Here is a 19139-nt window from a genome sequence, read left to right as displayed (position 1 = left end):
ACATTTTTAGGATTTGATTATAGAGTTGCTTCGCTTAAAATATTGTTCTTTGTTGTCCCAGGAATCAATGTACCAAAAATCAGATCAAACGGATAATTAGATCACATAAAAATTTGCTGTTAAAAAATTAGAAAAATCAACATGTTTAAAATGGACGTACGGACATTCTGGTAATTAATATAGAGTTGCTACGCTTTCTAAATCGTACTTAACTACTACAGGAATCATCATGCAAAGTTTGAAATCGATAGGACAACTCTAACATGCCTAAATTAACGAATAAAAGCTATCTATCTCGGACGGACGGACGGACGTACGGACGGACGGACGGACGGACGGACCGACCCTAATTATAGAAAAGCTTCGCTTTTAAAAATATATTGTACGATAATATCAAATTAAATTAAAAATAATTTATTTTTTATGTTTTTTTTTTGTTCCAAAATCATCCCTGCATTAAAGAAAGAAAAATGTGTGTTTTGTTTTACAAAGCAGACTAAATATATTATGATAATATACAACATCTCTTTGTGAGTTCATATTTATAATATTGATTTTTATAAATGAATTAATGAAAAAATATTTGTTTGAAATTTGACTAAATATCATATCGTATAATTTACTTAGCCCTTTTATTTAACAACCTTTGTTTTTAGGTCCTTTTTATTTAAATATTTCAAACAGCTGCCTTTTTTTTATCTTTAAAGTTAGAAAAACAATTTTTTCAGAAGATGTTCATCTTTATTATTATTTTATATTAGAAATCTCAAAATTTATTAGCGGAACCATAAAGTATTTTGAATTTGGGCTGTGGTAAAAAATCTTGATAGGGGACATAAAATTGCACATGAAGCTCTCTAAATTTTTTTAGGATTATTTTTTTGGGGGGGGATATTCACCCCCCAATTAAAAAAAACTGTTAGGGGGGGGTAAATTTTATATGGGGGGAGGGAATAATCACCCCTTTACCCCCTCCCCTTGGACGTCCTTGTAGTTGTTACAAAATGGGTGAAATTGCACCACAGTTCTGATCCCACAATGTAAAAATTTCAAGTTAGTTTGAAACAGCATTTTGACACTCCAAGTATCATTTTACCCACAAACCTGTCGCATAACTCTTTTTTTTTAATTTGAATCCCAAAATAAAGCTTGAACGTCTTTGATTTTTTTATCCTTATATAAAAGTATCATGATAACTATTTATCTATTTGTCTCAAAGAATCTCGCTAACTGCTAGACAGATATGGTTTTTCTTTACATTAAAGCTTCCTGGCAATGTTTATAACTATTTTGGGAAGGGTGCCTCCACCATATAAAAATTGCTCCTGAACAAAAAATAACCCTCTAAAAATTTTGAAAAACAATCATCTTAGGTATAGTTAGGACTCTCCACCCCCCCCCCCCCCTCCCCTCCCTATCCCCAAGTGCCCCTAGAGACTTTAAGGGTACGTAGCCGATAGTCCTTATATGGAAATAATGAGATGTATGTATATCTGTCTGTAACAAAGGAACTCGCTATCCACTGAACAGTTATAGTCCTTGGTTTTTTTTTGTAAAACTTAAATTTAAAAATGGAGGGGATCAAATTCTAGTGCCCCTAATGAGCGCTGGGGGCATAGCCGCTTGTTTTAAGTATGTTAAGCATCATTTTAAAATTAAAAAGAAAATAAATGTTTCAGGTAATAACAACCCAACAAATTATGTCTATAGCAATTTGATAAGCTGATTGGTTTGAATACTAGATGTTTTTTTAAGTAGCGCAGCTACTCTAAATCTAGGGGATAAATCTAATTTTGCTTAAAATTTACTTTCAGGTGTTTTAAACGTTGTAAATTGAAGATTTTATTTTGATAAATAATATTTTACAACAATATCTGCTATAAACTGTGAGTAAGTTTGATAAAATTACGTTTTTTTTGCAAGCTTTTTGGAAAATACTTCATTATTTTTATAATTCTGACAAAATAGAATTTCTGTTTAAGTAAATAACATAGCCACAAAAAGGTTTAAGTGGTTATTGAAATATTTTATTACCATTCTTGATAATTAAATAGTCGTTAACTATGTTTAATTTGCATTTATAAAAAAGACAAGTAAAATATCCTACTTTAATGCTACTTTTATGAAGTTATCTTAAACCTTTTCCAAAAGTTTATTTTATAAAATTATTTTATTTTCCATTGATTTTATTGATTATATAGGTTCAAAATATTAAAAGTATTTTTTAAAGGCTATAGATTAATTTTGATTAATTCCGATTTTTAATTTTTTTAATTTTTTTCAAATCTGAAAGAATATGCATGTCTTTTCAAAGAATAGATTAAATAAAAAACGAAATTAAACATTTTCAGGCTATCAAAAAGCAAAAAATATTCTTTTTTACCATTATATCGCAAATATTTAAAATCATTAGATTTTAAGCTTATTTTGCATGGGAACACATTTTTTCAGTTATTTCTTCTCAACAATGGATCTTAAATGATTATTACTGAAAACTTTTATGAAAATGTTATTAACAAAAACTTCAAATAAAGAAAATAATTTCCGTTTGCGAAAATGTGTGCAAAAAGTTGCCAATATCTCGTTAGAAGGGACTTAATAGATTTTAATTCTTACTGCTTACGACTCAGTGGACTATAAACTATTAGAAAAGTATCACTTTAAGGTGAAATTTTGAGGGTCAACTTTTTTTCTTTTAAAATTCGCAGTGTAGAGAGGTCATAAAACACTGACTGAATTTTCTAGAGAAAACAAATTTATAAAACAGTAAGGCAAATTAAATAGTCTTTTCCCTCTACCCCTGGTGGAAGGAAAACAATATTTGTTGGTTGGCATCCCTCAACTTTTTTTAGATAATGCACAAAACTAAGCCAGCTGGGTTTATGAAAAAATCATCTCTTAAAAACTTAATACTTATGAACACATTGTAAATGTACATTGTAGTGTACATTATCATGTTGTTATAGTCATTAACAAAGAACTTAACTTATCAACTTAGTAAATATTAACTAAGTAGGTGGACACTTGAGATACAAACGGATATTTTTGTTTACTACAATGAACTAAGATCCGCCGAAAATCTATCGTTCCCGCCGAATTAAGCTAAAATCAGATCTAGAAATTTCGACACTGATTAATATCGCTGTATTAGAACCAGTTCTCAGCCATAAACCTTCACCCATCGGGGCTAACAAAACTAGTTTTAATATAATATTTTTCATTTTAATATCCACGGAAAACTGTCTGTAATACAATGTAATAAATAACTATTATCTGCCCAACTGTAACAGAATGCACATTTTCATTATTACCGTAAAAGCCTCGAATAGATTTTCATTAATTGAAAGTCAGAAAGTTAATCTTTTTATTTACTTTTCAAATTACTTTCATTTAATTAAATTATCTTTTGTAAGGACCTATTAAGTTTATTAGGTCCATATCATATTTGAGACTATTGCAACCTTTCTAAATCCTAAATCTAAAAAATGTATTGTTCCCGACCTCTTACACACCTCTTCTCTAATTCGTTGGCTTAAAACTTTCGGCTCATTAATAATTCTTAATTAAATCGGTCGGTCCAAACTAGTATTGTCCAAACTTTTACCCCAATTTTTTTTCCACAGAAAAAGCAATTTAGTTTAAAATTATTTGGGATATACAATGTACATTTATCGACCATTGTCTTATCCCTTAAGATCTCTTCTAAATCATATCTTATTATAGATAGTGAAAACAAATTTATATATATTTATATTTAAATCAAAGAAAAATAATCTAAAAAACTGCATGATTGATCAATTAAGAAATATGTCAAGCTTAATTCTACATATCAAAAGTATGTAACATCAAAGTTAGATAGGTAGGGATATAGCATTTAGAAAAAAAAATATTGGTTTAAGAAAAATGTATTATTTTTTCTTTGGCTTGCATAATGATTTTAACCTATCTAAGTTAGGGACTATAAATCATGAATAATCATTTTTTTAGAAGCCCTACACCTTACATACTTGATGTTACATATTTAATTGAAAGTAACAAAAAATGATTTATAAGCTGGGACATTTTAGTGACATTAAACAAATAAAGATTTGATAGCATGTTATCATTTAAATGAGCGTAGCATCTCTATATATTTATTTAAAATGCCGAAATTTGGATTAATTTTGTACTAGTTTTGTCATCCATTTCGATCCAAGTTTATGTTTACAGCTGCACTGATTTAGTTTATTTAAAATGGCTTTACACCATTAAGTTTTGCTTTTTCTCAATATTTAACAATTAAAAACCAGTAAAATGTAGAAGAAATTTAAATAACAAATAGACATAAAGGAATAAAAATAATGTTACCTAAGCATTAATATAAATAAAAGTTAGGGAGACGATAATATTTTTGTTGCAAATTTGTGGTCTTTCTTATCCTTGTCTAATTTTTATTTGCATGTTACATCAGTGACAAATCTTATTTTTCTTTCTGCACATTTGTCAATATCAATTTGCACAAATACAACATGCAAAAAATCTTTTTGCACATAAAATAAACATTTGATCTTAAGAGCGATGATATGAAGCATCATTATAGATATTCAAAATAAAACCCTTTAGATATCTATAAGGTTAGGTTAATTAAAAGTTCACCAAAGTGTAACCCTCCAACATTATATCCCCCCGCAGGGCCGCATTGCGCACTAATGAAAATATTGGGTGAATATTAATTAACTTTTATTCTGTAACAAAAATTAACTATTGCAAAAAGTAAAACAAAAATGCGTAAAAAGACCGACAAATATATAATACTTGTGGAGTGGCTTCGATGCAAAGAAAATGCAAAATAGTAAACATTTTATCCACAAATCTTAAATATAATCTTTTTAATTTGTTGAAAATATGTATCTTTTTGAATATCTTAAAAAATTGAAATTCATTGTAATCAAAAATCTGTATATAAAAATAACAGGATGTCTGTAAGTTTATCTGTCTGTGAGAAACGACAGATTTCACTGCCATGGACCGATATGGTTTTCCTTTATAGGCCCTGGTTAGATTTATAGCTTTATAACTAAATGGTCCAAAATAATTTGTAGAAAAAAATTCTCTTTCTAAAACTATACTGTAAATAGGGGGTCAACTACCCCATCCCTTTTCATCAAGTGCCCCTAGAGATCTGTAAGGGCGTAGCTTCTAAAAAGCATTACTCTGTAGTCCTTAAGTTGCGAGAATAATAAAAAGAACATCATTAAAACAACTGTAAGGCAGACTGACCCACATATTACAGTTATAAAGTAACAGCACTACTAAAAATTATTGGTCTTGGGAAGGAAACGAATTTGCAGTTTCGTCGCATTTTCACAGTAGCTTTTGAAAGGTTATTTTAGGTTAGGTTAGGTGCTTGCCAAACAGGGTTAGGCAATTAGACCCGCATGGTTAGAGCCCCCCGCAGGGGCTAGAAATAGGAGAAAAGCTACTGTGAAAATATGACGAAACCCGCAACTTCGTTTCCATTACATAACCCAAAATTATTATGTACCTGTTTAAATTTTGATGTAAATGTTGTTGACTGTATAAATAATGTTTTGAGCTCGACTCCGTTTCATTCTCCACCTTCTCTATATGATGCAGTTCAACACCATCGAAGACGACCCCCTGCAGGCTTCCCTGACAGGTAGAGATGGCTGCCCAGGATCCAGGTGCTCCCCGGACAGTTCCCTGGTAGTGGCAAAACTCGAGCTCGTCTGCTACAGGATAGTTTACAACTGGCTTCCCCTGAAATTAAAAAAAAGGACGTTAATTTTGTTTAAAAATGTATAGTAGCGTAACTTCTTTAATAGTCTGATAGTAAGATGTTTCGCCCCTAGCCTCCAGTGGATGGAGGAAGATGTCCATGTGTAAAGTTTACAGATAGTTTGATTTTAAAGCATTTAAACTACATATATATATATGGCCCATAAATAGTTTATTTCATAAGGTAGTCTAGGCTTCCCTTTTAAAGATGTCAACTTACTTGTTTATAGAAAGTTTATATGTAATGATATGGAAATAAATCACCCTTTACAAACAAATATTATATTGGAAAGATAAGGATAAGTGTTGTTAAATATTTGTCAGATTATTAATAGCCATAGAAACTTTAGATCGAAAGCTAGGTAGGCTTTATCTTAGATTTTCTGCGATTTCGCCGAAATGAAAATAGTCTATAACCACCACAGAAAACTTCCTTTAAAAGTCCTTCAAGTATTTAAATTGCAATTTAGAATTTAAAGTCCAAACTTTTTATGTTTTGTGAATTAAATTTTTTGGAACTTTACATTCCATTAAGATTAAAAATAAGCTACATGACATGTTATCTAAAGTATTCAATGCATAAATCATTTATGTTGTAAAACAATTTGGTTTTATGGTGGCAAATATATGTACATGTATAATCATTACATTCATACAAGGAAAGGTAAATTTTGGATAATTTTATATTCACCTACAAAACTTATAAATTAATTTTTCAATAAGAGGAAATAGGGGGGATGGCCATGGGGACTCAAGTCGTCCTTATCAAAACAGCAATGTCACGTTGCGTTGCAGTTACTTTAAGGTTAAACAATGTGGAAATGTCGATATAAATACGGCGGGAAATGACAATTTGGAGGTTTTCGGCAGTACAACCGGTGCTCCGTCAAAGTTCCTTAATGCACTTTTAAACAGAGATGGCAGAAGTGGTTTAAACCAAAAAAACCAAGCTTAAAAAGGCCTATCTTTCCAGTTATATCTTTTCATAACGTAAACAATACAGTAAATAACTGTCAGTCAGGGTTGTCAAATCGGGCGGGCGCTTTTGGGCTGCCCTTTTTCGGGTCCTTTTGGGCAGATTTGGGCACCCCCCGTTTCGGGGGTGAGAAAAAGGGGGAGGGGGTGAAAAAAGAGGGATGGGGGCAAGCCTATAATTTGGATATTATTAAAAAATCCAAAAAAAAATGGTTTTTATCAAAAAACAAAACAAAAAAACCTGGTTTAAACCAAAAAAACAAAAAAAACCTGGTTTTTTCCATCTCTGCTTTTAAATGCAATTCTTAAGCTAAATCTATTTCTGGCTGAGGTTCTTGGGCTTGGTTTACTTATCATATAGAAGAGGCATTATATAAAATAAATCATGAGCCTTGTGTATTTTGTTCCTTTAGATATTATTCCTTTTCAATTTTTATGCAAGTAATAAACTGTCTGTTCTGGTGTTTCTTCAGACTTAGTTAATATGGAAATTTAACCTAAGGTTACATATAAAATAAAGGCAATGTCAAAAGATAATTCGTATTAATCTTGAATATACTATTTAACCTAGAAACTTCAGACAACAAAAGGATAAACTCTATAAATAATACAATTATAGAAATGAAACAATACAAAGATAAAACCAACATCTATAGCAATAGACAATTTACAACATTATTGTAGTTCTATTGAGCCGATAAAACCCAGGGAGGGAGAGACATTGTACAAAAAAATACTAATCCCCATTGTTTCATAAATACAAATTTTTAATTCGTTAGCTTGAAAACTTTGGGTACTTTTAGTAAACCTTGATTGAGTTGTACAAACTGACCAGTAGGTGTAGGGACGTCATCCAAGTACAAAACAAGATATTTTGTAGTTTTAAAGGTTTATCGATATAAAATTGAATGTATATATAATAAGTCTAACAATATTGTAAAAAAAGTAAAACAAAATCCCACTTATATCATCCGTATTTAATTTTGTATGATTTTTAGGGAGGAAGGGGTTATGGGGCTGTTTATTACACTAGTCCTCAATGTTTTTAATTATGCTTTCTTACTCGTTGTCCCAGATTTTGGAGACTTTTCATCATCATCATTGCCTTTTAGTTCTCGGCAAAACGTAGGCCATGCACAATGGTTCTCCAATCTTCCTTTTTTTGGGCACGTTTTGAGGCATTGCTGAAAGATGGAATTTTCTTTTCTTTCAGTTCACTTAAGAGTTCCCTCCTCCAGGTTGTTTTTGGTCTACCTGGTTTCCTCTTTCCTACGTGGGGGTTCCAAGTCAAGGCTTGATTGGTTATATCATCATGCCCTTTCCTTGGAGACTTTTACTGAATTTAAATTGGTCGGGTATTTGTAATCTATAAAAAAGGTTAATTTTGTGCATCATAATTAGTTATATACATAAATTTATCGGCCAATGTCTTATCCCTTTCGATCTATGAAGATTTTACAGATTTTACCAAATTATTGTTTTTATTATTTGGTTTGAAATAATTGACCACGATAGATGTTCTATGCAAATTTTTCCCATAAATATAAAACAATTGAGATTCTTTTAATAATCATTAACACAGATTTAATAGAATTTTTAAAAATCAATAGATTGTTTATAAAAACTTTGCCTGTAGGTGAACAAATTGGAAAATTTCTTCAAAGGGGGGGGGGGGCGAAAGTGACACTTTTTGAAACCAAAACTGAAAGTCAAAGGAACTTAACTAAAAAAAGAGTTACAGGTCTGACATTTTGCATGGCAGTTGCTTTATAGGGGTACAATATGGAACTGTGAAGAAACGGCGGCGCAACCGCCGAGAAAAGGCAACAAAAATTAGGGCGGGAAACGGCGATTTTCGGCGGTTGCGCCGCCGTTTCTTCACAGTTCCATATTGTACCCCTATAAAGCAACTGCCATGCAAAATCTCAGACCTGTAACCCTTTTTTTAGTTGAGTTCCTTTGTTGACTCTTAGTTTTGGTTTCAAAAAGTGTCACTTTCGCCCCCCCCCCTTTTGTTTTAGCCAAATTCCATCGTTTAGGTAGGAAACTTTTATTTTATAAAAAAGTATGGTTTTTATGCCTAAAACTTAAACTACTGAACTGATTGGGTTCCCTATTTTAGAAAAGCTTTCATAGGTCATGTGATGGTTTTAGGCTATTGCATTTTCAGATTTAAGTCTAGCCCCTTTGAATAGAGTCTCTACGGGCGCAGCCGCTATACTAGTAAGTAGTTATAGTAACAATTTTATTTGCTTGTATTTTAATACAGATAAAAGAAGTTAAGTTTTAAAAATTTTAAAATTGTAATCAAGCAGGGAAAGGACGTTTGAAGGCAAATTAATCTTCCTTAAGCCTATCCCTAATTTAAGTTAAAATGAAGGGTGTGCTGTGCATACATTTCTGTGCATGTGTCCTAGTCTTCAAAACAGAAATAATTACAATAGCATTAACTACAATTTTGATTCACTCTAACTAATAACCAACCAGCCCCTTTAATTTATTTTAATATTGTCTTGTAGTAGCGAAGCTACTCTATGATTTCTCGGCTCCTATTCAAAAAAGACGACTTAAAAGTCTTTACGGAAATAAAAATACCTACAGATGTGATACTATGCAGAATTTATTTTACTCCAAACAAGGAATTTCAAATAGCAGCAAATGTCCTAAATCCATCAACTTTTTTTTGTCTGGCAAACATTGTTCATGAAATATGATTTATTAAAGACAAAGGTCATTAGCTATGTATTTTCATAGATATTTTATAACATATTTTTCATGCAATAAAACCATTAATTCTGCACTTAGATATGCATTTATAATTTTTTATAGTATATTTCTGTATAAGGGTACTTAAAAAAATTCTTCATGCATTTAAAAGTTAGGTTCTTAATTCTTAGCATAGAATTAGATATATATGTGTTTTTTAAAATTCTTACTGAAATACCTATAAAATCTAATGTTGATAAAATATACATGATATTATTGTTTCTTAAATTCTGTCCAAATCTCTTTATGGTTTTATTGAACTTGACGAGTATTTTTTTATCGGTTATTGAAAACTGAAAAAGTCTGAAGATCTAACAAGTATAATAACATCTACAGGTTGCGAAGCTTATTAAACAAATACTTTGTGTAGAAAAATAATCAGAGTAAGGTCAGGGAAAAATCTGATTTTTTAGTCCATTAAATATGTTATAATAAATAAAAATATCGCTATTTTTTGACCTGATACAGAATAAAAATCAAATTATGGCTGAATAATAGTAAATGTTTTTTTAAATAAGCCATTTAAACCTCAGTCTTAAGCTTTTTTTTTATTAGTCAAGCTTTCTTTCCGACGATGTATTGGTCGTAGGCTTTCGTGACCTTTTAATGAAGAAAGCTATATAAATAGCAGTTTGTAACTTCTTGCCTCATAAATTACCAACTAGCAAACCAACACAATTATATAGTAGGACATGCTACCAGCTATCCAGTAATGATTGCCCGGAGGCGCAATATTTTTATACAAAATTAGCCAAATTCCACTTAAAATTGTCATTTGAGGTTTTGTTTGTGGCGGGGTATAGTTATTTATCACATCGTATTACAGACAGCTTTCCGCGGACAGTAAAATGAGATTTATGCAAGTTTTGTTGGTACTAAAAACCAGAAGGGTTGGGCCAACAAAACTGGTTTTTAATTTATGAATTTTATTCTATTATCCGTGAAAAGTTGTCTAAAATACGATGCACTACATGATTTCTCAGTATGGATAAGCACCGGTTCTAATCCAGCGGATATGAATCGGTTTCGATCGAAGCAATACTGGAAAAGATTAGATTATCTGAGTGCTGGTGCTGAAGCGAGAAGAAGGTGCATTTACCTTTGGTGTGCATTAACACCCGCACATGTAACACGTCATAAAATCATCTGAATCGCAAATTATTTCTACAGCTCAACTGGCATAAAACCTATCAAAAACATAGAAAAGTATACCTACTAAAAAGTTCTCATTAATATACAATCTTTTATCCCCCCTAACCAAAGCCTTATTTCAAACATAAGATTCTTGAATACTATAATTATGTTTTCATACTGCTTTTAGCTTATATGTCTGTTAAATCTAGCAAGCTATTTTAAGGAAGCTTCATAAAGTCCCTAATGCTTTATGCATTCAGGAATTTTTCTGTTCTTTAGTATGAAATTTTCTATCTATTTTCAGGTTTATTTAACAGTGTTTTTGATTTGACTCCGATTTCTTATCTTTTCTACTAAGTAACAAACAACAATATCCCACTCGAATAATATGGTCCAACTTTCTAGCCATTAGCTTATAAACCAACTAGCAGATTCGTCCCTAGCCTCTAGGGGCTTTGCCCAAAAGAAGTAATAAAAAAATAAGTATTTCTGGTGCTGCCATTTATTTTGAATTAACTTCCTCAATAAAATAACGCCTAAAAAAATGGTGGGGGAATTTTTTTGTTTTTTGGGGGGTTGGGTAAAATAATTTGACAAGAACCCGGGGAGGGAAAGGACATTGGGCTTTTTATTATTCAAGTCCTCAATGTTTTAAAATAACGTTTGCTTTACAACTTTCGGGACTAAATTGAATTTTGATTGGTTCAGTGTCAAGCGTTTAACCACTAACTGTAATCTCAGAAGGGGTAATTCTGTATATCATCATTTGGGTTGGACATCAATTAAGATATATGGAAGAACCTGTATGAAATGGTATCAAATATTTGGGAGAGGGATCTAATGTCCACTATTGCTCTTATGGATGTTGCCATCCTTGTTAAAGAACATTTTGGGGGTTGGTCATTTTTTGGATCAAACGAATAATCAAAGAATATTGCTATATTTTTAGTCCACAACTGTTTTTCTTCTAAACTTTTTTTCCGCTTCATTTAGAATTTCCAGAATTTATGCATTTAAAGTTTTGAGGATTTTTTGAGCTGTGTTTGATGTGAATAATGTTTTGTACAAAGATAGAAATATTAAATATCTTTTTTAAAGCAATGGTCAGTCCGTCCTTCAATAATGGACAGCTTCATTAGAATTGTCTGTCATTTTTAAGCTTTGTATGAAGATTCCTTAAAATATTGGAAACAATTAAGAAATCTTAACTATAAATATGTATGACAAAAATTCTGTATGCTATTTATTTTATTTACTTAGTCAAGTATGTATATTTTATTTTGTCAAAAGTCCTAACACCAGGTTATTATTATGACAATAAGGCACAATGAAAGTCTTTTTACTAGTTTTTCAAAATTATTGTATAGTGACTCTTATCCTACTCAGTATCTCAATTAAATTGTCTAAAATCAAGGATGAAACTGTTTATGAGATCTTACTGTACACACTCACATACATCTAGCCATATTCAGAACACAGGATATGTAACAAAAGCAATATTGACTTGACTTACTTTTTAGGTTATATGGAACAAATCTAATTATCTATGCATTCCATAATTGTGTTTCCAAACTGTTTTTGTTTTGTAATTGGGTTTCCTTTATAAATATTAAATAAAGTTTTGCTTTAGTTTTGTTATTTTAAACATTTTGTAAATATATTGTTTTCTTTAATTAAAGTAGGAATACATTTATATTAGAACTTTATATATCATCATATAGGGGTTTTCTATTAGATGGTTGGCCTAAAACCATCACCAGAATCAGACTTATATAAAAAATAGCCTAAAACCATCCTGACAACTACCCTTAAATGGAGAACTCAATCGGTTCAGTAGTTATTGAAATCTTAAACTTTAGACAAAAAACTTTACTGCTTTATATAATAGGATTTGCTATTTCACCTTTAGCCAATAACCGCTCCCCCCCCCCCCTACACTCAAGTTAAGATGTTCATTAAACTTTTCAGATGAGACACAGCAGAAATCTTTAGGACTAACACAGTTTTATCTGTTTAAGAGGTATCGTGTTTACAACTTTACATTAAGTCTGAAATTATGACGAGCTTCCCAGAATACAAGCAAAAAAAACTAAGATGAAATAGTATTTGTTTGAATTAAAAAGAAATTAGCAATGAAAGAGAATCTTGTATTAATGTTTATATTTTCAAAGTTTTTGCCAGAAATTTAAACTTAAAATTAAAAGTCATTTGAAGCAAAAACATTTCTTTTAACATAAACATTAATCTCACAAATTTGTGCTCATTTTTTATTTTGATTATTTTAATTTTCTTTAACACAAAACATGTTTCATAGATACAAGATTTTGAGGGGGGTTCACTATTGAGATCTCGTAATTAGTGTACTCTTGAAAGAAAGAAAAATAAATAAAAAAAACTATCAATATTTTAAAAAATAATAAAACATTAACAATCTTAAAAAGCAAAGTTAAAAAGCAAAACCTTTGTCATGAAGTCCTTTCTGCGAATAGGTAGTAAGTTCTGTTCTACTCATTATTTATCAAACTTTTAATTTGAACTTTCAGCAGTTTGTTTTAGAATTAGGGTTGGCAATCCGTATCCGAATCCGGGATCCGGAATCCGCCCAATTTTTTATCAATTTAGGAATCCGAATCCGGAATTCGTTTTTTAATAGCGGATTCGGATTCTTAATTGGTAGGCTAAAATTAGCGTCTTCAGTTTTTTCTTTCAACTCCCCCTTTTTGAAGGCAAAGATTATCATCATTATATATAAAATCTGGTTCGATTCTCAGAAGTGAATTATAGAGAACACCAAGAACATTAATTTTTAGGTCATATGTAGCACTTAAATTTTTTTATTTTTAAAAAAAGCCTTTTAAAATATTGCTAGAATCCGGGATCCGCCATTTTTTGAACGGATTCTTTTAAGAATCCGAATCCGGTCCAAAAATTGGACGGATTGCCATCCCCATTTAGAATACTTATTTTGTGCTGCTGTATACATTGTCTCAGGGTTCATAAGAGATAAGACAATGGAATATATAATATTGATTTACATACACAACAATGATAACAAATCTACCACTTCTGTAAAATTATTGGTTGTCAAGTTTGAACAAACCAATCAAGATCTGATAAATGTACCCAAAGTTTTTAATCCAACAACTGAGAGAACAAGCTAACAAAACTCTGGGTACCAGTGTAATTTAAAGTCCAATGTCCCCTCCCTGCCAAATGTTATCTGCATGTATGCATACAATTACACATGTTTACTGTGAATATAAAAATATACACAATTTTATACAAATATGTTTTGTTATAGTCTGTCTTCTTGAATAATCCTATGTAGATTACCATATTTGTATGTTTATTTATACATACATGCAGTGTGGGCAATCACATGATTATATCTATAATACAAAGTAGAACAATGTTTGTTTGTCTATCTGTCTGTCTGCCTGTTTGTTTGTAGCGAAGGATCTCGCTAACCACTGAACCGATCGGGTTCTCCTTTACAGGGTAGCTTCTCATAGGTCCTGGGTAGGTTTATAACTATTTTCTTGGGGGATGGGACACCCCTAACCCCCCCAAAAATGAAAAATACCCCCCCCTAAAAAAAATTTCTTTTTAAAACTTAAATTAAAATAGTGGGGTCGACTACACCCCCCCCCTAAAAAAAATTTCCCCCCCCTAAGAAATTAAAAAAAAAATTTTCTTTTAAATCTAAAATAGAAAAATTGGTTTGATCAAACCTCTTGGGGCAAAGCCCCTAGAGGCTAGGGGCGAAGCCGCTAGTATATGATAGAGAGGCAATCTTGTTTTTCAAGAATAAAAAAAGACTATGGTATCGAAGTTGTTTTAAATGATAATGACAGGGAGAGAAAGAGATAAAATAAGAGTTTTGACAATTTCCTTTAGGTCATTGTCTCCTGTTATGTGTCTAATCATAACTTTACATATATTTATACACGAAAGAGAACCTAACAGAAAGCAGCAATACAGACAAAAGAACATCATATAGGCTTACACGCATAAACATCACTTAATACAATGATACATAATGAAAAAAGGATATTAATCAAAATCTTAATATAATACAATAGTTTTAAATTATCAACTGTAGAATCTTCTACAATTTTTATCACTCTCTATTATAAAAAGAAGCCTGTAGTTGCCCATCCCAATTGGATTGTTGTCCAGTTTATAACAATAGGTTATTTACATATAGCAAAATAAGTAGTATTTGATATTCTATACAGTTCAAATGTAACCTCATTGAAGTATAATAAAATTTTCAATATGGCATCGAAATCGATTATGATGTTTCATTTTAATATTCGCGGAAAGCTGTCTATAATACGATGTAATAAATAACTATTAAATAATTCAAAAATACTTCCAATTTTTCGATTTGAAATTATAACAACAAAAACTGTACAATTTATAACTAAATCCACTTTTATGGCTGATTATATCCTTTTAAAAGCGAAGCTTTTCTATAATTAGGGTCGATCCGTCCGTCCGTCCGAGGTATATAGCTTTTATTCGTTAATTTAGGCATGTTAGAAATGTCCTATCGATTTCAAACTTTGCATGATGATTCCTGTAGTAGTTAGGTACGATTTAGAAAGCGTAGCAACACTATAATCATTACCAGAATGTCCGTACGTTAATTTTAAACATTTAAAAAAAAAATTTATGTGATCTAATTATCCATTTGATCTGATTTTTGGTATATTGATTCCTGGGACAAATAAGAACAATATTATAAGCGAAGCAACTCTATAATCAAGTCCTAAAAAGTAAGTATGTCCATATACATTATCCTGTATTAAGCAGTTTTTCAACAAATTTACTTACAATTTTGCTTCGACTCTTATACTTTTATATTCTGATTATTCAGTTTAGACACTATACAAGTGTTAATGTCCGTTTGTCCTACCGTTTTAAGTGCTTCGCTTTTATGGATGTTGTCATCCTTGTTTAAAATAGAAAAATTGTTCAATGAAAAAGCATAACACACCCTGTCAAAATTTAGACACAGGAATTTGTTATTATGAAACAAATATTTTGATACATGTGTGTACCACCCTGTAATTTTATCTCGTGCACTTCACACTGGAAAAAAATCTATGAAAATGTCAGGCATAGAATCCAAAGAGGTTGTTCCACGAATAAAATTTCAATTTTCCACTATTTTGCTATCATAATTTATAAAAAAAATGTTTTTTGAAATAAAATTCATCAAAAAATATATAAATGTTATAAATAATACCCAGTCCATCAGAAATATGCGAGAATAGCATTTAAACTCTCCATCATTAAGTTTTCATACTTTCAATACCTTTCGTAAGTTATTTTATCTCAAATCATTTTCTTAACCACACTCTACTAAATCCTAAGCTTTTGAAGGAACTACCTTTTTAAAATAGACACTTTTTTTTACAGTGGAATAAATGTTTTCATGTGTGAGGGAAACTCTTTGATTTGCAATCTGATAAAAAAGAACATGGAACAAAATGATAAACATCTTTCAAAATCATGTTTTAGTAGCGAAGCCTCTATCATGTTTTTTCATGTTGTAAAAAGACTTCAATTTTAATTTATTTCTTACCAATTGCAATGGGAAGTTCAATTTTGTTCTATATATATTGAAAATATTTTTGGAGTTATAGAAAATAATCAGGAGCGCAGCTACTTTATATTTTAACTAGCGGCTTCGCCCCTAGCCTCTAGGGGCTTCGCCCTATATAGTTTTGGGAAGTCAACCCTTCTTAATAGAAATATTCAAAAAATTATTCTTCTGTGGTAAAATTAAACCCAGGTTGTGCGCTTTATGCACAAAAATTTTAATTTGTAAAAATTAAACCCAGGTTGTAAAAAAAATTTAATTCGTAAAAATTAGACCTAGGTTGTTCGCATACACAAAAATTAAAATTTAAAAAAAATATTTCGCCCCATGTTTACCTACTGGTTTTTGTTTTTAAAAAATTTTGGAAGTGGGTATTTTTTTATTTTTGGGGGGGGTTGGGGTGTCCCCACCCCCCAAGAAAATAGCTTAAAACCACCAGAGGACCAGTAGGTATATTCCCAGAAGAGTAGAGCCCAATTTGATCAGCAGTTACTGAGATTTTACAAAAAATGTAAAAAAAAAAAAATTATGGAGTTCGATTTTTTTTTATTTTTGGGTGGGTTGGGGGTGTTTCACCCCCCCAAGAAAATAGCCTAAAACCACCACTGGACCAGTAGGTATATTCCCTGAAGAGTAGAATCCGATCGGTTCAGTGGTTACCGAGATCTTAAGGGACAGACAGACAGACAGACAGACAGACGGACAGACATCAAGCTACTTTGTATTATAGATAACAAATTTCATATCCTTTTCATATATTATAAAAGATTACCTAATAAAGTCAAAATATAGACAAAATTCAAAAATTCGATATATAGTTAAAAAAAAATAAGTCATAACATCAAAACAAATAATAAGAAACTTCAAAAAGGTTTTTTTTGAGCTATATATCTATAAACATTTTAAACAAAAAATGCAGACAATTTCTGGCATATAAGTTCAAGCAAATTAACCAAAAAGCATATGTCCTGTTTTCGTAAGAGCATATTCTATACTATAGGATAGGAAGTTTGAGCTATTTACCGGGAAAATACGTCACCCGTCCCAAAGAGGCCGGCATGTCTCCCCAAAAATATTCAACCCTGTAAACAACAAATCTTTTGTCAAGAAAAATACATTACTGATAAATGAGGACTTCTATCTAAGGAAGAAGCCTCTAAAGACAATAGGCGAAGCCACTTTATACATAATACAATTGATGTAATGATGTAAAAATTCACATCATTAAATCTTTTAATTGTGACTGTGATGGACGTAATTACAAACTATAAGCAACATATCAAATACTGTTTATATTGAAATTGAAAAAGTCAAATATTATGACATAAACTATCTCTTTCTCTCTGGAACCAGTACAAAATACGTCAAGACTAAGCTGAAGGTGATGAAATGCGATGCAAGCAAAAATGCCAAATATTTAGAAAAATAGACACGTTAGGATATTTGAAATAATTACAATCTTGTCCAGACCCAAAACAAACAATAAATGCACAGCAAACAACCTTTTTAGATTCATATGTGAAATATAAAAATACAACAAAAATGTTCTTTTTAATACTGTCAAAATTAAATTTTCCGTCGTTTTAAAATGTTCAGGATATTTACATTGGAACTTTAGTTCTGGCTCTTCTAAGGATTGTTTACTTGTAAAACGTCAAGTAGCTTTATTAAAGGATTAAATATGCTTTTGAAATTATTTAATTCAGACAAAATCTTATTTATTAGCATCCACTCTGTATGTTACTTTGTTTTCCTTTTGGTTTTCTGGACATTTTAAAATATTTTAATGACCTATGTATATTATGGACTATATTAGCAACCAAAAATGACGTAAATTGACTAAATATCCAAGTACTATAAGTCCATTTTTATATGAATCAATGTTTGTTTGTCCAATTATTAGATATTTTTTTGCTTTGTTTTTATTGATGTTCATTTTAAAATAAGAGGCCACGAACTTAACTAATCAACTAAAGTAAAAACATGTGTGGAAATATTTTGTTTTTAAAAAGTGATTTGCACGATTCTTCCCAAGCTCTAAAAAAGGACACACAAGGGTGAAATATAACCAGGGCTTTAGGGATGGGTCAAAGAAAGTTAAAATATGGTACCATAAATTCTTCTGACGATTTTAAATCAGGTTATGAAAGACACTACATGTCAACTTCAAAGCTTGGGTATGAAGGCATAGTTTTAAAAAGAATTCTAATTGACTCTGCAAAGCATTTAATGGTTAAAAATAACAAAAAATGGAGATTGGTTGGTAAAAACTTCAGTATTACAAATTTTATTGTATAACAGGATAATTTTGTTAAAAAGTATTGGGGCTGTACATTGTACATCTTTTTATGCCATTATCTTATCCCTTTAGATTCCTGTGTAACCCATATGGAAATAATTATGGATGTATGTGATGAAAAAGTTGACATGTAAGATAAATAATTATATGTGTATCATATGATTATTATCAACGTATAATCATAATCAACCTTCACACAGAGTCAACAACAAGGACAACAAAATCATGATTTTTAAATATTTTTTGAGCGAAGGGCCTGTACGTCCATCCGTCCGTCACAGTCAACTCTTTTCGTTAGTTTAGGCAGGTTAGAATTAGGTATTATATTGATTTCAAACTTTGGATGATGGTTTATGTATCAATTACTTATCTTCTCGAACTGATAAAACCTTTAAATCCCCCTTAAAAAGGCTTAAATACTGTTTTTTTTACTATAATTTTTTTAAAAATTTAGTTCAGTAGTTTACAGGATCTTACTGAACAAACAGACAACTTATTACATTTGTAAATAAAAATGCCATTATATTTCTTCCAAAAAATCATTAAAAATTCAAATTTCTAATTAGAAGAATCGTC

The 19139-nt window shown here is 30.7% G+C and overlaps 1 protein-coding gene across 1 annotated transcript in view; it reads right to left on the bottom strand.

Moving 5' to 3' along the window:
* Positions 1 to 19139, bottom strand: part of Meltrin (disintegrin and metalloproteinase domain-containing protein meltrin) — a 143455-nt gene that overhangs the window by 36456 nt on the left and 87860 nt on the right. Inside the window, exon 4 of the mRNA XM_080174075.1 lies at positions 5525 to 5760. Within this exon, the coding sequence (XP_080030201.1) occupies positions 5525 to 5760 (236 nt within the window). The remainder of the gene's footprint in view (positions 1 to 5524; positions 5761 to 19139) is intronic.

The sequence above is a fragment of the Acartia tonsa genome, chromosome 10 (genome assembly GCF_053477335.1).
Source record: "Acartia tonsa isolate MP-2025a chromosome 10, ASM5347733v1, whole genome shotgun sequence".
Lineage (NCBI taxonomy): Eukaryota > Metazoa > Arthropoda > Copepoda > Calanoida > Acartiidae > Acartia > Acartia tonsa.
The sequence above is the reverse complement of the archived record's forward strand: the minus strand, read 5'-3'. Positions and strand labels throughout refer to the sequence as shown.